At 42.9% G+C, this 19169-nt stretch overlaps 1 protein-coding gene across 8 annotated transcripts; it reads right to left on the bottom strand.

Annotated features, from left to right (window-relative positions):
- Positions 1-3924: 3924 nt before the first annotated feature.
- Positions 3925-11608, bottom strand: LOC4329138 (uncharacterized). Of its 8 annotated transcripts, none has more exons than XM_066307771.1 (16): positions 11005-11608; positions 10780-10878; positions 10167-10671; positions 9722-9854; positions 9511-9603; positions 9375-9417; positions 9194-9280; positions 8918-9044; positions 8729-8779; positions 7240-7302; positions 7037-7129; positions 6722-6921; positions 6389-6582; positions 6226-6302; positions 5453-5519; positions 3925-4529 (listed from the first exon to the last, which is right to left on the bottom strand). In XM_066307771.1, the coding sequence occupies exons 8-12, from the start codon at positions 8978-8980 to the stop codon at positions 6898-6900; spliced, it is 294 nt and encodes a 97-aa protein (XP_066163868.1). In that variant the 5' UTR covers positions 8981-9044; positions 9194-9280; positions 9375-9417; positions 9511-9603; positions 9722-9854; positions 10167-10671; positions 10780-10878; positions 11005-11608; the 3' UTR covers positions 3925-4529; positions 5453-5519; positions 6226-6302; positions 6389-6582; positions 6722-6897. The 8 variants fall into 8 exon arrangements, with proteins under 8 accessions (XP_066163868.1, XP_066163865.1, XP_066163861.1 ...); XM_066307768.1 differs by having other exon boundaries at positions 8888-9044; XM_066307764.1 differs by lacking the exon at positions 6389-6582 and having other exon boundaries at positions 8888-9044; positions 10167-10466; positions 10535-10671; positions 11005-11360.
- Positions 11609-19169: the final 7561 nt, after the last annotated feature.

A 19169-nucleotide genomic window follows, 5' to 3' on the forward strand; every position in this document is an offset into this window, starting at 1 on the left:
CAGCGGCATCGGTGGTGAAGGAGATGACGAGGCTGAAGCGACTGACGCAAATGGGCGCGATGCCAAGTTGCCTTCGTCATCGTCGCCGCCCACCACCGCCACTCCGAGTTGCCTCTCCCATCCCTGCACGTCGCCGCCGTCCTCGGCTCCCCCTCCGTCGTCCCTTGCCTGCCTCCGTCGTCCTCGCCCGTTGCCGCCGTCCTTAGCTCCCCCTCCGCCGTTCCCGCTCGCCGTTACCGCTCCGCGCGAGTTCCCTCCCCCGTCCTTGCCCGCCACCGCTTTGATTTGCCTCTCCTGTCCCCGCCCATCGCCACCGTCCTCGACTCCCTCGCCGCTGTCCCCGCCCGCCGCCGCTGTCCTCGGCTCCTTCTTTGCCATCCCCGCTTGCCGCCACCGCTCTGAGTTGCCTCCCCCGTCCCCGCCCGCCGCCGCCGTCCTGGGCTCCCCCTCAACCGTCCCCTCCCGCCACCGCTGCTCCGAGTCGCCTCCCCGCGGCCGCCATCCTCGGCTTCCTCTCCGCCGACTGCTTAGTGATAGATAGAGAGAGGGAGAGCCGAGAATAGAAGAGAGAGAGGATTAGGAAAGAGAGAGAGACAGAGAGGTGAGGGGAAAAAGAGAGAGGATGAGACTGATAGGTGGGACCCATCGATTTAAAAAAAGAAGAATTGCTAAACCACTCCGGTTTGAGTTAAGGGGGTTTTTCATCTAGAACTGATAGTTAAGAGTGAAAGATGTCTGGTTTTTGGGTCTGAGGAGGTAATTCGTACTCACGCAATAGTTCAGTGGTGTAATTCGGACTTTTCCCTAATAAAAATAGATTTATCGAGGAGTGAGCGTAACTTAACTGATTAGGCTACTGGAGGTGAAACTTGTCTATCCGGATTCAAATTTTAGATTTGACACGGTGCTCATATTTATGGCTAATTATTCTTTTAAGTGATGCATTTGTGATAACTTCGTTAATCTCAAGATATATTCAAAGATGATGTGTGTTTATAAAAGCGAGTGTGGGTACATATATGAGGGCTTCATTTTTCTCTACTAATATCAGCCTCTTCTCTTTTCTCTTTAGATTCTAATATTTGTTCTTCTCTTCTTTCTTTTTAATATTTGTTATTAATGTTACTGAATTTTTCCTATGTAAGTCTCCAATACCCACTTTAAAATGGGGAATTTAACTATTTGCCACTTTTACATTTGACAATTAACCAAATACCCTTCTTAAGATTGTACTTAAGAATTTGCCATTAGAGAGAGAAGCTTTTGTAACTTTTTGCCACTTTTTGCCCTGTGGAGTGCCACATGTGCATGCCAACATGGACCAACGTGAAAAATGACCAACCTACCCCTTCTAGCTAGTGGTAAGTTTCTCAGTTGCTAAGCCTGTCCGCATTGAATCTTAGTCATAATTCATTCACTGGAAAGATACCAAGAGAAACCAGCAACCTGCCCAATCTTCCCATTTTACCCTTTTAAATTTATAAGGCAACAACATCAATGGCACCATTCATGTTACAGTCAGTTCATTAACTTTTTGAGGCGGCATTCGGATGTCTTTTTTCTAACTTCTACTCACACTTATTAGGACTGACCGGACCGGCGGTTGGACTGGAAAAAACCGGAACCAGGGCCTCCGCCGGTCTGAGTTCTACTCCCTCATTTTTTTTCGCACGTTTCTTTAATAACTTTTTAAATAAAATTAAGTTACTTTAAAAATATATATTAATCTATTCTTTATTTATTAAAACTCAAACTAAATTAGTCATGCGCTAATTCTTTGCTCAGTTTTACATGAAGAGAGAAATATTTCCAAACCATGCTATCGTACACCTTAATCGAGCTCACTCCAGGTGGCACCATCCCAACAATACCAGCCAAATTGGAATACCGTTTAGCAGCTTGAAAAACGTACACGTGAAAAACGAGAGAGATGAGTTGTGAAAGTGAACAAAAGAACTCAATCTAAGTATCGTTTTGAAAGTTTGTTATAACCATCTCAGTGGATCTATTCCTTCAAATATTGATTTGTTAACTGATGTGGAGGTACTCGGTCTTTAATATAGTACCTCGTAAAAGTGAACAGCATCCATACCGATGCAACTGATTCGCGAAAACAATTTGTCCAAATATTATTCCTGACTCAGCTTATATTACAGACATTACTAACAAGGGTAGATTAGTCATTTCGTGTGCCTGGTCCATGCTGGCATGTATATGTGGCACTGAACAGTGCAGAAAGTGGCAAAAAATTACAAAAGCTTCTCTCTCCAATGGCAAATTCTTAAGTGCAAATCTAAGAAGGGTATTTGGTTAATTGCCAAACCTAAAAGTGGCAAATAGTTAAATTTCCCCTTTAAAATCATCCTGTATCCACCCCTAAGAGCACTCACAGTGCGCCATGGCAAATGCTGCGCCTGGGCTTGGGGCTGGACTCAAGAACACCAAAAGCCACTTGATTCACAATGCAAGTGACTAAATTCACAATGCTATCTATGCCCCACGCAGCCTCGGCGCCAAGAACGGATGGCTAACTCTAGTCACACGCGCTAGGAATTGGTGGGCCCTTCCTGTCAAGTGGCGCTGATTTCTCTCCCCCATCCAACGTGTGCGTTCGAGGCCGAACGACACCTCATCCCATTGTGAACGCCCTAACAAACCTGCATGTAACACATGATGTACAGCTTTTGCACTCTTAGAATAAAATATGCGAGAATGCTGGGAATCAGTCGACCGGCGGGTGAGCAAAATCGGGCGCTCCCCACCCCTAACAACGCGCACGTGCCTCTCCCTGGGCCCCACCACGTGTCCCTGCCCACTTGCCACGTGTCTCCACCACATATTCCGTTGCAACAAATCACCCACATATTTTGGAAACCCTCTATTAAGGGAATTTGTTTCATTTTTTTTGTTCCACCAAAAATGTTTCACCTAGTGCACTCACAATGTTTTACTATGTATAGATCTACAATGTTTCACTATGTATAGATCTAATGTTGCAGTGAATGGAAACATTCTTTTGCAACGAATCAGCCACATATTATAGAATCCCTCTATTAAGAGAATTCGTTTTATTTTTTGTTCCACAAAAAATGTTTCACCTAGTGTACTTATAATGTTTCAGTATATATGGATCAAATGTTGCAGTGAATTGAAACATTCTTCGCTATTTGCTGAAACAATGTTTTTATATTAGGTGAAACAGTGCCCGATTTAAAAGATTGAAATATTTTCGATCTACTTAGTGAAACAATCCCAATATACTTGGTGGAACAACATGCAATATTTAAAAATAATTCAATAATAAGCTATTTTTTTCATCGGAATATATTCATGTGTGGTTTTGTTTTAAAATTTTAATTGCAATGAATTTAATGGTGCACCGTGCAATTGGATCATGATTTGGATAAATAATTTAAGAGAAAAAAATAGTTTTAATTAGTTTTGCATGCATGCTGATGATGTCATGCTGACGTGGGTGTCTGATTTTTCCCACCCCCATCGGGCGCCCGGTGCGTAGACTCTTCCTAAAACTAGAGCCTAGGGAGTGCCCGTTGGCGCGCCGCCTGGGTGGAATGATGGTGAAGAGACAGTGGATGATTAGGAAAACATCAGATGTTGAGATGTAGATGGAGGAAAGAATGAGCAAGTTTTGGCTAAAAAAAATAAGAAAGCAGGCACTCATAGAGAAGCAAACTGCAGCTAATAAGATAGACATCTTAATACTTAGTGGTCTCTAGTAGTAATAGGCACATATACAGATGGTCTTTAACATCTGCAAGGTAGTGCAGTTCTGCAGTATGGATGGTAAGCACTTATGGTCCCAATGACGCATATCCAATTTCATCACTTGTCGCACGGCACAATGGGCTCATCTTAAATTAAATTTGAATATATCAATATACTTCTAATATAAAATTTAAACAATTGACCAGAATGGTGTTAGGATCTCAAGTTTTTATTGTCGAGACCGCTCATGTTCAGAATTCAGGTATGCACTACTAATTTCGTACTAACAAATGAATCAACTCTATGTAATTGTCCTCCCCCACCCCCCACCCCCCCCCCCCCCAAAAAAAAAAAACTCTATGTAATTGTTTTTCAGTACTGTATAAATCAACATTTATGCTCACATTCTTCTGAAAAATGTATACCCACTTCTTCAATATTATGTCCAAACAAAGGGAAAAGAAAAGGACCGGCTTATTCTCAGTCTATCCTGCTGTCAATTCCTTCATCAGATGCATGTTATGTTCTCACTTCCTTCCAATCTTGACCTTGCCCATTGTGATCTACTGATCTGTAAGGCTGTGAGAACCTTTCAAGAGACAGCTATTGCCTGCACAACATACATATGAACTAATTTTTCATTAGTTTCTGAGCCCGTGAAAATTGAGTCCATCTGGTCAGAAAGAGGTGCTCCAAATTGCATCATCCCCTTCCTTCATCTTGAGTGCGCATAAGCTTGCTAACTGGATTGCAAACCACTCCACACTGTACCTCTAATTGTTTTCCACCGACCGCATGGTTGCCTGTTTCATAAAGAAAATGTTAGCAGTTGGTTTGGTATTATAGTGATCTTCAGAAATGGTATAGGGTATACAAAGCAACGGAAGAAAACTGATGGTGGTGTTCCATTGCGCATATCTGTCATTGATGCTTCAATATTTACACTGCCCAAGTTATAGACAACCTCAATTTTCTTAAATGGAGAACAACCCCAAAGCATGTTGCTTGAATGATAGAAATCTCATCTCTAATTGTCACTGTTAGGCCCATATCACTTACTTCATATATGAAGAAAAGAATATCCTTCTAGCATGCAACGACCATATATTCCTTTCTCATACAGCTAGGCAGCTTGCAATAGAACTTAATAAGATGTATGATCTGTATGGTTAATAGGTAAAACAAAGAGTTTGTGATAGACAACACAGTCCATTTTAAAAATACCCAACCCAAGAACCAGCTAGTCATGCAAAGTTGCAAACATAATATTTATCGTTTTGTGCTCTCAGTGTATGGTTGTAAACCATACCTGCCATTTCCACAAACACATAATTCATGAAAGAGTTAGCCAATGCAAACTTGATATCTATCTTATCTGTACTCTGAAAATGTTTAGTTGCACATCTCAAGCTCAAGAATTGGGTGCACTGAAAGAGATATAAAGGAACCTATTATTACTGAAGGCATGTATTTTTTAAGGGATATATTTTTTACATGGTGTTCAATAACATACTTTGACCATTAATTTATTCCATGTTATGCTCCCAATGAATATGAAATTAGCATCATATGAAAGGACTTCAAAGTATGAATATCACGAGCTTGCAAATAAGCAGAGTGGTAGCTAAAGCGACAACCCATAAAAAGATCAATGTTGCAGTGCTGATCAATTTATTTTCACTCCTTGCTGCGAATCATCTAAAAACCTGGACTACTGTCATATTACCTGAAGATGAATTATTGCGAGCTGAATAACATGGAAAATTCTGGTATGCAATCCAAAGGTGTCAAACCTGACATGAAAAAGGAAAATGATCAGATCACCAGAGGCTCATCATACCATACCATCAATCTTAAGTCAACCAAACTCATATTATTTGCAATTGACTGAAACCTCTGCATGAATTCATTATTTTCATCTCTTTTCCTTATGGCTATCAAGAAACCATCACTACCCATTGCAGTCCCATTTAAAGTATTTAACATTTAAGAAAACATTCAGTACAGTAAAATGGAAGATTGAGATTTGCATCTTCTGAATAATAGTGCCAAATATAAAGCCCTTCCTGCTACCAGTTGTACTAAAAAAAATTGACTGCCAATAACCAAAATGCTAACTACTAAAAAAATCATCCAGTATGTGAAGCTCCTAAATTTTTCCTTATGCTACTTTGTAAAACTATAGTACAGAGTTTCTGGCAAGAAAATTGGTTCCCAGGTCGTCAACTCATGATGGATCAGCAAGCAATATCACTGCAGTCTTATATCTTCAAACTCCCATTTTCCAGAAAAAAAAATATAGTGTGTTAGGAACTCATGGAGTTGATTTTGTAAGATGCAGATGGGCAACATTCAGCCGTCATACAGTAATAAATCGAAAGAAACTAAGATTTATGTTGTTAAAGAAGATAACCTTGGATGAATCCTAATTCAATCATAACAAAGCCAAGAATCATAATTCAGTCTTAATGAAGCCAAGAATCCTAATTCCCAGTGTACCTTGGATATGAGATTGATGTCAATGGAGGTGCGAGCAACAGTCGACATAGTAGTTGACCCTAGTTCCGAAGCACGCACTATATTGCCAAAAATAGAACATAGACAAATTACTTCTTCAAATTGCAGTGAAAATTCATGCATTATTCATTCAGGGGTAAATTACCATTGATTCAGAGATGGCGATCGTTGCCATTTGTTCATTTTAGTCTATGAATCATTGTGTTCATTTTAAACTACAAGAACCGCATGTGGAGGGAGTGAAGGGGCTTGTGCTTCAGAATAATTTTGATGTGTTTCGTGTTGAATTGAATCTTATTTAACCCTAGCAGTGGCGGATCGAGCTTGGACTTTTGGGGGCTACGAACAAACAAAACAAGAGAAGAGTTTCATCCAGATGTAGAAGAGAAGGTAGGGTTAATGCAAGCAAATTTGAGACAAAGTAGGTGTGTGTGAGAGAGATGAATCACAGAATCAGAAAGAGGATGTGGATGCTCACCAGGATGCAGCAGGACCACGGCGCCCCTCCCCTACCCGGCTGTGCTCTGCTTGCCGCTGACATTCCCACCAGCTTCGGCTTCTTTTTTGGCCTTGGCTCCAGCTGCGGCCACTCTCACGTCGTCCTCCTGTGGATGGACTCCAACCTCGCCCCGTAGATCGTTGCGAGATGTTTCCTTAACAATAGATTATATGTGCTTTCTGCCTTATGGAGCAGAAATTATAAGCCAGCAGACAGCAAGCAAATATACCATGTCAAGTAAATAAATGGATCAGTTAATTGATATCATTGACACATTCAAGAGGACCAACTTACAGGGTTGTGCATCTCTTCACTTAAACCAAAATTTTCCAGAATAGAAGCAACCAATGTGGAGAAATAGTGTACAGCATAGGAGCCAACCCCTACCTGAACATCGGAATACTAATGATATGTTATGTAACCAGAACTAATTGCAATTTCCTGAAGAGTGTGCCAACACAATTTATACCAGAAAGCTGTGGGCATATGGAACTTACCACAGATCCATAAATTGTGAGGTAAAATAAACTTTTCCTTCCCATTGGTAACAATTTCATCCCCTATAACGAATAATAGGTCACACCAACAATCAATTTGATAGAACACATTTTTCCATAAGCAAAAAAAAAATCCTAGTTAAAATTGAGTCACTGAACGTTCCTTATCAAAAGAAAATGGTATTACTTCTTGGTCTTCCCACACAGTTTAGAGTTGCCTCATGGTGTATTTTACAACAAACTAACAAAATTACAACAAAAACTATCTTCGCTAATTAGAGCAAGAGATTTCTATGTTTAGACTGGAAAATTCTATAAATAAACTCAGAGTGAGGTGTTTAATAACAAAATACAGTAAGTTAACTTAACAATTTCATATACTTAATAATAAGCTTGATGGAAGTTCCCAATAACAAAATGCAGTCAGTTAACTTAACAATGTTGTCTGCTGATAAGTAATCAATTAGACCATCATGTTATGTAGAAGACTGTCAAAAAAACACAGAAAAAAATAATAATAGGACATTGGAACCATAAAAGTTTGAAGATACAAACTTACAAGGGGATTATGAAACAACACAAATATGCGAACCATACGAAAATCCAAGTGTTGCGCTAAAAGGAATATGTAAATAAAAGGACTATACACGAAAAGAAGTTCATACCAAGCACAGAGATTAATCGAAACAAAGTGGGTACGGTCTAGCTATTAAGAGATGTTATTCAGGTAAAAATCATCCATCTGTATACTTCGTAAAACGGGAATACTTATCCTTCAACCAAAAAGGCCGAAACCACCAAATACAAAACAAATTTTGAGACATTACCGAAATGCATTGGTTTTGAAGTGAAAGGAAAGGCATGTTACTGCAGATTTATTCACGGCAAAAGAGTTGCAACTTTCCAATCACCCCTCCACAAACCCACTCCAAAACCCAATTCTATGACTAAACCCCAAGAAAACCTAAAATACCAAGATGCTATCAGACGCATCTTACAGCGAAAACCCCAAACCACCCCAAAGGCCCTAAACCCTATATAGAACGGCGCTACGATCCCCGTGCAAACGCAGCAGCAGTCCCAAATCCGCCCATGGTGCACCAAACTGCGGGCACGATTATACCTTTGATGGACCGCCCCACGATGGTGGAATCGAAGGCCGCGGTGTCATCGCCAGTGGAGATGATGATGGGCGCGGCGAGCGAGGCTAGGAGTAGGAGCGGATTTGGGAAATCCCATGATACACAAGCGTTACAAATAAATAATGATTTACACAGTACAGCAAGCAGTGCAATGGTTTCTACAAATATAACCGGATTTTAATTTCATAGGCAAATGAAAGACAAGCATAAATTCTACAATGTCAGATAATTCAAATTGTATTGTCATGCTCCACTAAGTAATGATTTTAATGGAAGAATGTTGAAAAAAAAGTAATAAGATTTCTGCCAGAAAACATAAGTTTCAGTTCAGTACAAACCACCCATACCAAGAGAATAGCACCAGTTTTGAATGATCCAAGTGATAGCATCTCAATTCCCTGTAAGATAAAGAGAATCAGTAGGTTTATCTCCAAGAAGTTTGGGAGGAAAACAGAACATATTTGTGAAGCTCTTGAACCATAGTCATTTCAATAATGCACATTAACCTTATATCTCAAGATAAGACAAGAGCATACTGAATGCAGAAAGCAATCCCCAAAACATTGTTTGCTAGCCAATGCTTCTTCGCAGAATACCATATGCAAAAGAAAAATCCTGGGATCGATGTAACAACTTGAGACTTGGTAAACTCCACTAAGAGCGCTGAAATAAGAAATTAATGAACTTAAAAAGGCCACCAAGATAGCTTGTAACATGATTCATAATTGCAGCAACAATCTGACATATGATACACAATTGCACCGATGATTGAGCATTTTAAAAAAAAAGAAGTTTGGGTCCTACAGACATACAGTGGAAAAAATGCAGCACGCTGAATGATGACATTATCATTCCATTCTTTTGGAAGAAATCATTTCATGGAAGGCAGCAATGTTGCACTGCATCAGAAAAAAGAAGCACATAAACAATCTTAATTGCACAAATACAATATTACGTAGTTACATGAATGGAAAAGCTACTGTATCATCCAACCTGCAAGCTTTTGTGTACATCATTGATTTATTTTCCTAATGATCTGCAACAGCAACAGTGAAAAAAATGATTATAGAGATTTGGTGGGGGCAATTAGATGAGATGAAGGAAGGGGATATTAGATATAAGGATGTACCGTGAATAATGGCACTACTGGAACTCGCCTTCGATTTAGCACAACACTAATGAGGTAAATTAGAACATGGACAACCAGACAACTACCCTACCCCTGCATCAGAAATATGAAGCTGCACAGATGAGCTTTTATCTCAGCTGTCATAAGCAGTGAAGAAAATCAAGCAAAACTTGTAATTGTACCAACGAGTGAGATGGACAGATGGTTGCACCTCATTAAAAATAAAAAGGCCCAAACCTCCTGTCCCACCTGATGCTGGCCTCCTCCTTTGTTCCCCATCACATCGCTCCAGCCGCTGCTGCCATCTCTCCCGCGCAACATGGTCAGAAATCCGGCCACCCTCACTGCATGCAAAATTGAAGCTCATCAGAAATGACTCTGTGCAACAAAGAACAACCAAGCAACTCCTCTGAGCACGGTCTTGCCACCTCTTAATTATCAGTGCATAGTGATGTAAACACATTCATGAAACAAAAAAAATTATCCACAGCCAGAGAAACAAGCAACCTTTGATCGTGCGAACACGATAAAGGATCAGTCATTTTGTGCAGCTCCATTATCCTCATATACTGTGAATAATAGAATCCATACAAACTGGGATCGTGCTGCATCAGTAAAGAATCGGGGATGAGAGGAGATTTCTTCCTGTAACTCACCGAGATGGCCACTGGGAAGAGCCTTGGGGATGGGGCTTGGACGCCGCCAGCCACCTGCCTCATGACCGCTACGAGCAGCGGAAGCAGCAGGTCGAGGAACTGCCACCAAGGTTGAGCGGCCATTGCTGTCGCCGATTGAACCGGTAATTTTTTCTCTGTTGTGAAAGGGATGAACACCGCGGCAAAGACAAGGGGAAGGAGGATCTGAGACCCTTAGCCTCCCTGTTGTGGCCGATTCGTCCCCTTGTCATCGTTGACAATGGTGGCAAGCTGCTCAAGGAGAGCTCGATTCTGTGTCCGCTAGATCAACCACAAGCAAAAGTCAGTATTGCTTGAGATCACAACACACAATCATCACAGCTGCACACCTTGGCCCTTGGGGCGAGGCGGCCCATGAGAGTGGCGGTGGCATTGCCGGCATTGTTCTCCTCAATGAAACTGATTGTGGAGTTCATTATGAGCAGTGTGATGATGCCCACGAAGTCCTGCCAGCCCGGCAGCTTCCCTGAAAACACCAAACAAATCAACCCTCGTCAATTCAATCAAACCTCTCACAATCCCTCACATGCCATGCTCTGGAACATCATGATTCATTAAATTCATTACTACTTACTACTCCATTGGCGAGAGCGATGGCCATGATCGCCGCGGCCTCCATGACCCAGGACAGCGGGTTCGACATGAACCCCAAGAACCTCAAGAACTTGCTTTCCTGCACACACACACACACAAACAAACATGAAAAAAAAACTCTGCACCATCGAATCGATTCCTAAACAGAACAAGAAACTTTTCTCTACTAAATCTTGGGAGAGAGACTACGGATTGGGTGGGTCACCTTCTTCTCCTTGAGCTTGTTGGGGCCGAAGAGGTTGAGGCACTGCTCGGCATTGGCGGAGGTGAGCCAGCCGGAGACGGCGATCGACAGCGACGACAGCAGCGGCAGCGCGAGGCGGAGGCGGCCGGGTAGAGCAGGAGGTGGCACCGCGATGGGGAGGCGGCGGCGGCGTCGGCATCGGCGTCGGCGGGGGTGGAGAGGAGTGTTCGCCTCCTCGCTTTCTCCATGTTCACCTCGAAGCCCACGCTCGGCGGAAAGGCGTCGGAGCGAGGGGAAGGCAGAGGTGAAGGCACTCGGAGACGGCGACACGACGGCGGCGTCGGTGGAGGTGGAAGCGGCGGCGCGAGGGCGAGGCAGATGTGGACGCGGTGGCGCGAGGCGAAGGCGGAAGTGGCGGCGCTCGGCGGCGACGGCGACGACGGTGGCGGAGGAGGGGAGGCGGGCGACAGCGGCTAGGGTTAGGGGTGAGTGGACCGGCGGCGGAGGAGGAGGATGGCTGAGGGAGAGGGAGGAGGGGCGGCGGCGGCGTTCGGCGGCGGTGCGAGGGGGAGGCGGTGGCGGCGCGAGGCAAGGCAGGAGAGGGAGTGAGCGAGACGGGAGCGGCGCCGGGGAGGGGATGCAGGCGGCGGCGGCTAGGGTCTGGGTTAGTGCGGGCAGTTTAGCGAAAAAAACCCTCGAGTTTTAAGTTTTACAGCGCGGTCCTAACGCGCGTACTTTCCTTACTTATAATGTAATAATCGTCTTTTTGAAGGGACTCTACGGAAAATAACACCCCACAAGTACTATTCACGGGGGACTGCGGACGAATTACGCGTGAACCGGAGGGCTTTTTCGCAAAAAGACCACCCCGCACACCGAACATACTGTAGCGAAATCCTGACGTGGCACCCCTCCTCGCCCGCCCCTTGCGCCCCCTTAATGTACTCCGATATGTGCATCATTTGAATTACTAGTAAACGTGCACGTGCAACGCACGTCGACATATATTGAAGGATTAAATTGAAGAACATAATCAATCAAAATTCATTTGAGTTATGTTATTTCATAAATTTCAAAAATAAGCAAAACATAACACCGTAATATGCCTATGCTAAAGCACAAGCACAACTCTTGTTTACTAATGATAATTTATGTCTCAAGCGCATATCAGACAATGCCTATGATATGGAAGCAAATATATGTTGCGAATGATTTACGTGTACACTTGATTTACTCATGTATTGCACTATCAATTGTTACTCACAAATAACCAGTAGAATTAAGTAGAGTGACAATCAGTTGTATCAAAGAAACTTAAAAGACTTTCGAAAAATGCATTTTGTGTTCATTAAAAGCTAAATACTTGGAGTTCCTCATGGAGGCTGATCACCACAGGTATAGGGAGCAACAAAAGTGATCAAGAAATCTATCAAGCTATATGTGCCTTTACTTGCTTGTCAAAATCATCATCACAACACATTAAACTTTCTGGTTCAGGATGAGAACACATTTAGCTAGCCATGTCTTCATCAGTCTAATACAAATACAAACCATCAGCCTTGGAAAATAATACAAATCATCAAACATCCTTCATCTACACGAACAAAAGACAGCTCGATGCCTTGATCTCTTAGTTTTGAATTACAGTAATCATTACAAGTTAGACTGAAATGTAAGTCAAAAAAGCATCATAGGAGAGTTTGGATTCATATGACTGAGTTTTGAGTTTTAGGTCAAAATAAAATGGAGAAAAAACTACCATATTGACTACGGTATTGCAAAAAATGCATTCTTAATACCTATTATCAGCAAGATACGTGATGGGAGCCACCATGAAAAGGGCTAAGTGCATATGCAACATATATACTTAATGCATGTTCCACGTTCCTTGGTAAAAATACCTTTCTTGTGTTTCTGTTTAGTATCTAGCTATCTACCACCTAAAAGCGTCCAGAATACATAATGGACAGAAGAACAATGTCAATTTAATTTCTAGACAAAAACCAAGGACACCAAAAAGGATCTTACAAATGTAAAACGTCGAGGAACTAATGTGAATGTGAAGAATGTAACTAATAACATCAATTATCAACTTTTTCCAAAATTCCAAACACGATATAACTGATAACCAATTTACTTGATGCCAGCCACACATCAAGACCATGACCAGTTGATGGTGTTCATTTGTGCTACGAATTATGTAATAAAACCGTCTCAAATAATCAAATATGTTAGGCTAACCAGTTGGTGATGTGCCCATTAGGTAGTTCACTATTAAAAGTGGTTATTCACTGAATGAATGCTTGTGCGTCTTTTGGTGAATGGGAGTAATCATTTTTCTCATCCTGATGCTAGAAAAACAGTGGTTTGAACTTCATGCATAATTGTCTGATGTGGAGGTTGGACAATTTCACCTTGAAGGTTTCCTGAAACTTCATATTTCAGAGAACATATTTCTTCAATGGGAAAAAAAAGAAAGAGGAAAAAGGACTGCATTCTGCACTACGCGCTCAAATTAGTAATATTACAAAGGTTGTTCAAACATACATAAAAGTATGGTAGCATGTCATGTTAATGTAAGATAAAAGCTACAACATGTAGAAATATAACACCTCTTTGTTGACATCAGCAGCAAGACAATTTACCCGAGCTTGTTGATGATATTGGTGTGGAGGCCCTAATAGTGATGTCCATTGTAGGTGCCTGGTAGTGAAGCAACGGTTGTTTGGAGCAAATATCAACGGCTGTTTGGAGCAAATATTCATAGAGCATCTCAACAAATATATGGTGAGCTTTTTAACAAACAAACAATAGCCACGCTGTTGTACAAAAGAGTGAAAGGAGAGAACCATGGTGCAGGCAGAGCATTGGAAGGAGAACATAAACACATATAACATTTCAATTATTTTGAATTGGAGGAAAATAATTTGAAGCGTGGCAATTAATCTCATGTTAACTGTTATAGGCATATGTGTGCTGACTGCACGTGAATTCCATGGGTAGCTGTAGATCACACTTTGCTAATGTGTAGAGTATGTGCTAAACTATAGGAGAAGTTGGATTTCAAATTTTGCCAACTTTTCGAATAGAGGTCTAGAATTCACATTGCCTAGGTTCTAGATACAGAGCTCTAGAATTCATAGGATTTGAAAACACCAATATGATGCAAAAATATAATGTAGATTGTATAGTCAAACACATTTCAAAATTACTATAGGATCGTCTAAACAGGATGTCAGTTGACATGAACAATTTCACAGATTGTGCTAACTTTACAATATCGCAACAAGAAACAATCGAGTTTTTGAAGGCAAATTCTGAAGCCACCAGTCTAAAACTATGGAGTTTTGGTGGTAATAGTGCTGACGGAACATGGTCTAATAATAAGTTAAGATAGCAGCAATTTGTAAACATGAGTAATATCAAAAGTGGTTAAGAATAAATACATGGAAATGGCTAAGAATTTGTGTTTCATCATGTACAAAGACAGTAGTTTGTAAACATGACAAAATACGGAAGCAAGCAGCTAGGTACGGGGGGAACATAAAGAAAATATGAGACTTTTTCACAGTTTACAGCACGCATTGTAGCACTTTGTCCAACTTATAAAGGACAGCATGCAAAATCCAGCTTGGGGTTGCGATGAGTCCATCCAAGGTAAAAAAATTCTGGCAGCAATCCAATCCAAGGAAGAAAAAAAATCTAGGAGCAAAAGAGGACTCTTGTCAGAAAGGCAATAGTGTTTGGACTATTCATTCATTCCAATTGCAATTTAAGTTGTACCAGTCAGCAAGTCAAAAGATGTTGTGCATATTCATATCATCTCAGATCGCACCGCATGAAACTGTAATGCATCAGATATAGAAAACCAAAATTATTCACAGTGCAATTCTTAAAGAATGTAAACTAAAGAATGAACTGAAAAGAGACGATATCGTCTCAAATTCATCTGGGACCTGACTGAACAACCAAACAATGTTTTTGCCTCAATTAAAAGAGTACCCTCTCCTTCACCTTGATCTGCAGATCAACTTGTTTCATCAATATATATTCACTCTTGATAACATGCCTGAAGACATGAATAATTTCCTAGTCAGTCTTACGTTAGACACAGATGTAGCTATGCAAGACTGATTTTGTAAAAAAAAAATTACACATGCCAAATTGGCAAGGTTAAAGACCAGAGAAGAAATTGAGTAGTATAAGTACACATTTTTTTTAATTTCTTTAATAGCCATTTTTAAAAATGAAATTATAATATTAGCAAACATCATTTCCTTCTATTCGAAAGCAGGGTAATCAAAGAACAATATTCCACAAAAACAAAAAAGGGTGATAAATATGAAGGAACTGCCATATATATGATTTTTCGAAATCTTAGCTGATTCAGGTAATTACCTTAGCTAAGATATGGTAGTGTTTAAGTTGCTAAGAGAGAAGATGCATGATTTATTGAAGTAGCTGCCCTTGATCTTGAACATATCCATCTGCATCTTCAGCTCGATAATTGAAGATCTCTCCATGGAAGAAGAGCATATCGCCTGCATTCGTGATGTCCCCTTAAATACTTTACATCTATGGTGAATTCTAAATACCTAAAAAATGGGAGATGCAAATAGGTCACAATGTCGGTAGCTTTATGTCACCTGAAAGCAAGTGAACAACCAAATTAAAGGGTGTGAACTGATTATCTTAGACCATCCCTCCCTCAACGGCAATTCATCAACACCCCGCAGGGCACAATACACTCATAGTAGATTCTTCACACGTATGTACATAAAAGAATTTACTTCATTGGTTGATTGTTCAAGTTACAATCAAATAGAACCAAGAAAAGGAGTAAACCGAATAGTAGAAATTGAACGAACCGCTGTTTCCAAATGCTAGATATGGAGGTCCCTCGTGGCGGTGACCAGGAAGTCGTCGGGCGTGGCGGACTGACGACGATTCCACAGCTCAGGGAGAGCCGGGATGAGCGATGAGTCCATGCACCTCGCCGAAGAGAGGTCTGGGGAGGGCGGTGAGGTTGATCTCCGCATGCACGTACGGTGATGGTGGACGGTGATGCAGCGACGAAGGGGAAGAGCGGGGAAGTGGCCAACGGCGACCCCACGCTCTCCGGCCTCTGATGCCGGCAGCGCAAGCACGCGAGGAGGCGGGACAAAGGGTAGGGCGAGCGGTGAAGAGGGAGAAAATGGCAGCGGTACAGTGGAGGCCGTCGACGGCGGCGAGAGACGTAATGGAGGTCTCGTTGGGAGCAGTCGGGGTGGAGAAAAGCATTGTTCTTTTTCCCTTTTTGTTAACCGACGCTAATTTTACACGAAGTGGAGCGGGAGGACGCGGATCGCTAATTGCTGGGGTGATCCAACTTTTGATATAAGCCATTGGATGAATAGATCTAAGGGTTAGGAAAGACAGGTATTTGATGAACTCGTACTTTTTATATTAGTCTATATTTAGAAGATAAAATAACATGCTAAGTAGCCTACATCTTAAAAGCTGTCTGACCGCACGCTCTTACAATTTTTCCAAAATACAAATAGCAATAAAAGCCTATGAATTTTGATATACCATGTAACTAATTTGGAATACCTAATTACGAAATTATAATTATAAGATGTGTCTCATCCACATAAAACTTTTTATATTTTAGGACGGAGGGAGTAGATGGTACGAGAAGAACCTCAGGTTCGGGTCGGTTTTCTCCCTGAAAACGGGTCCGGACATGGGCTGGTTGCGGGCCCAATAACATAACAGCACAAATCTTGATACCAGATTGGACGGTCTAAATTTTGAGTGCAAACCAACAAGAAAACACACTGGTGTCAAATAGGCAAATAGCAAATACCAAAAGGAATAAATCACTTACGGACATCACATGCCTAATGATCCGTTGTCATATCATATGTTATTATGCTTAATTCATGCCTCCATCATTAAACAGCTTGACGAACTTGCTTACTTGCAACTGACAAATGTCGATCTCTCAACGTCGTGGACTCAAAGGCCCAAGTTATTGGGCACACTGAAGCAGAAAAAGTCCACTTCACATCCCTCAATTATGATGACAAGTACTCTACGTTTCATATTGTAAGACATTTTGGACTCACCGATTCATCCAATGATCAATATATATACTTTGCATTTGTCTCTAGATTTATTAACATCTATATAAATTTAAGAAATGCTATGAAGTCTTACATTGTAGAACGGAGGAAGTAGGTGTTAACCAAGAACGAAGATCAAGTCAACACACTATGTAGACATAATATTGGACAAAAAGGTAGTACGCTGAGGGATTTCATTTATACTGGTTTTGAGTTTTAAAAGATGCTCTATAACTGATTTTGTGGTTGAGGAAAGTGAGAAACTCGATCTGCAGTTAAGGAAAATAAAATAGACTTTTCCCACGGAAGCTCCGGCATCGGTGGACCATGAACGGCCTTCCTACTAATGGCCTAAAAAAGTTATAAAGGCCCAGCTATAAAAAGGTTACGGGCCCAACTATTGCAATTTCATCATTGCCACTGGGAAAAAGTTCACTTTGACTCCCTTAAAAAAGTAGGCCGAACCTAATTCGTACCCCTCAACCAGAAAATTGGATAGGATGACTCCCCGGCTTATTGAAACCAGTACAATTTGACTCTCCCAGCGGTTTTGGAGGGTGGTTTTGCTAACGTGGTGGTGTTGACCTAGTCTTAGTCCCACGTGGCACTTATGTGGCATTAGAATTAAAAAAATATCAGTGGGACCCATATGTCATTAACACACAAAATATATTGTGGGACCCACATGTCATCCCCTCTCTCTCCAACTCTTCTTCCCTTCTCCCCTTCTCATCTGGCGGCACCTTCCCCACTCTCTCTCCTGGCGGCGGTGCGGAGGCAGGGTGAGGAGATCTGGAGGCGGCGCGAAGGCCGGGTGAGGTAGCGGCGGTGGTGGCATTGAAGAGGCTTGTCAGACCCTCTCCCTCTCGGCGGCCATGGACGGCGAGGCGGTGGGGTTCTCGCCTTCTCGGCCTCTTCCGCCCCGGCGCTGGCAATGGCGGCATCCGGCGGGCGGCAACAAGGGCATGGCGGCGAGGGTGTCGGTTGCAGCCGCTGGGCCCATCTCCTTCGTCGTCCTCCTCCTCGTCGACCACCCCGCCGCCGGCTCCAACATCTCTGCCCCACCACGCGCCGTCCCCTCGGCAACGCAGTGCGCCGTCTGCTCGCGTCGGCGCTGGGCTTTTTCGTCCCCGTCGTCTCCAGGAGGATGGCCTCTCGCCCTCTCGCCGGAGACCGGAGGGGACGATGTCGCCGACCAGGGCCCGTCCTTTGCCTGTGCGCCGGTCATCCTCCGTGAGCTCACCTCGACGACCTCCCCGCCGACCGCCTCTCCACCACCGGCCAGCCTCTTCTTGGCCGCCGCCGCAGGAGGGCCCTATGCCGATCTGGTGGGCCGCTGCCGCCCACCACGCCACCGGACCCCATCGCCTCCTCCTCCACCGCCCGGTGCCCTCCGTCGGCACTGCCGTTGCCCGGGGAATCCGTTTCCGCCGCCCCCAGGGGGGACAACTGCCTCTTCACCACTGCCGCCGATGCTCTGGACTCCGCCACCCGCCCCTCTCCCTCATCATGCTGCTGATCGCCGCCCCACAATTTTTATTTTTTTCTCTTGTGACTTACATGTGGGCCCCATGTTTATTTTTAATTTGTCTGATGAGTGGACTGCCACGTGGATGCCACGTCAGCGAAAACCACTCTTAAAATAGCTGAGGGAGTCGTTTTAGACGGTTTTAATAGTTGGAGGAGTCGTCATATCTGGTTTCGTGGATTAGGGATACAAATTAGATTCGACGTATATTTAAGGGAGTCAGATTGTACTTTTTCCTTGCCACTGCCACGTGCCAGCTGAACATGGAGATGGAGTCATGGACAGCTAGTTACTGGAGGTGTGCCCACGAAGTGCGAATACGGCCATGGCCAACGCTCCACGCTGGAGCGTGGTTTTACTCCTCCCTAGGGGTATATTTGCGCCAGCTCGGCCGGGACCGCTCCCTCACATAGTACCACGACCCCTTGCAGAGCATCAAATAGTTTCGTCAGGTTTTGGCGAGGAACTGGCGAGAAACTGCGTTGGGGGAGAGGCGTTGTCCCGTGTCGTAGCCCCGGGACCTTGCGGCCAACTACCTCTGATGCCAATGG

The sequence above is a fragment of the Oryza sativa genome, chromosome 2 (genome assembly GCF_034140825.1).
Source record: "Oryza sativa Japonica Group chromosome 2, ASM3414082v1".
NCBI lineage: Eukaryota > Viridiplantae > Streptophyta > Magnoliopsida > Poales > Poaceae > Oryza > Oryza sativa.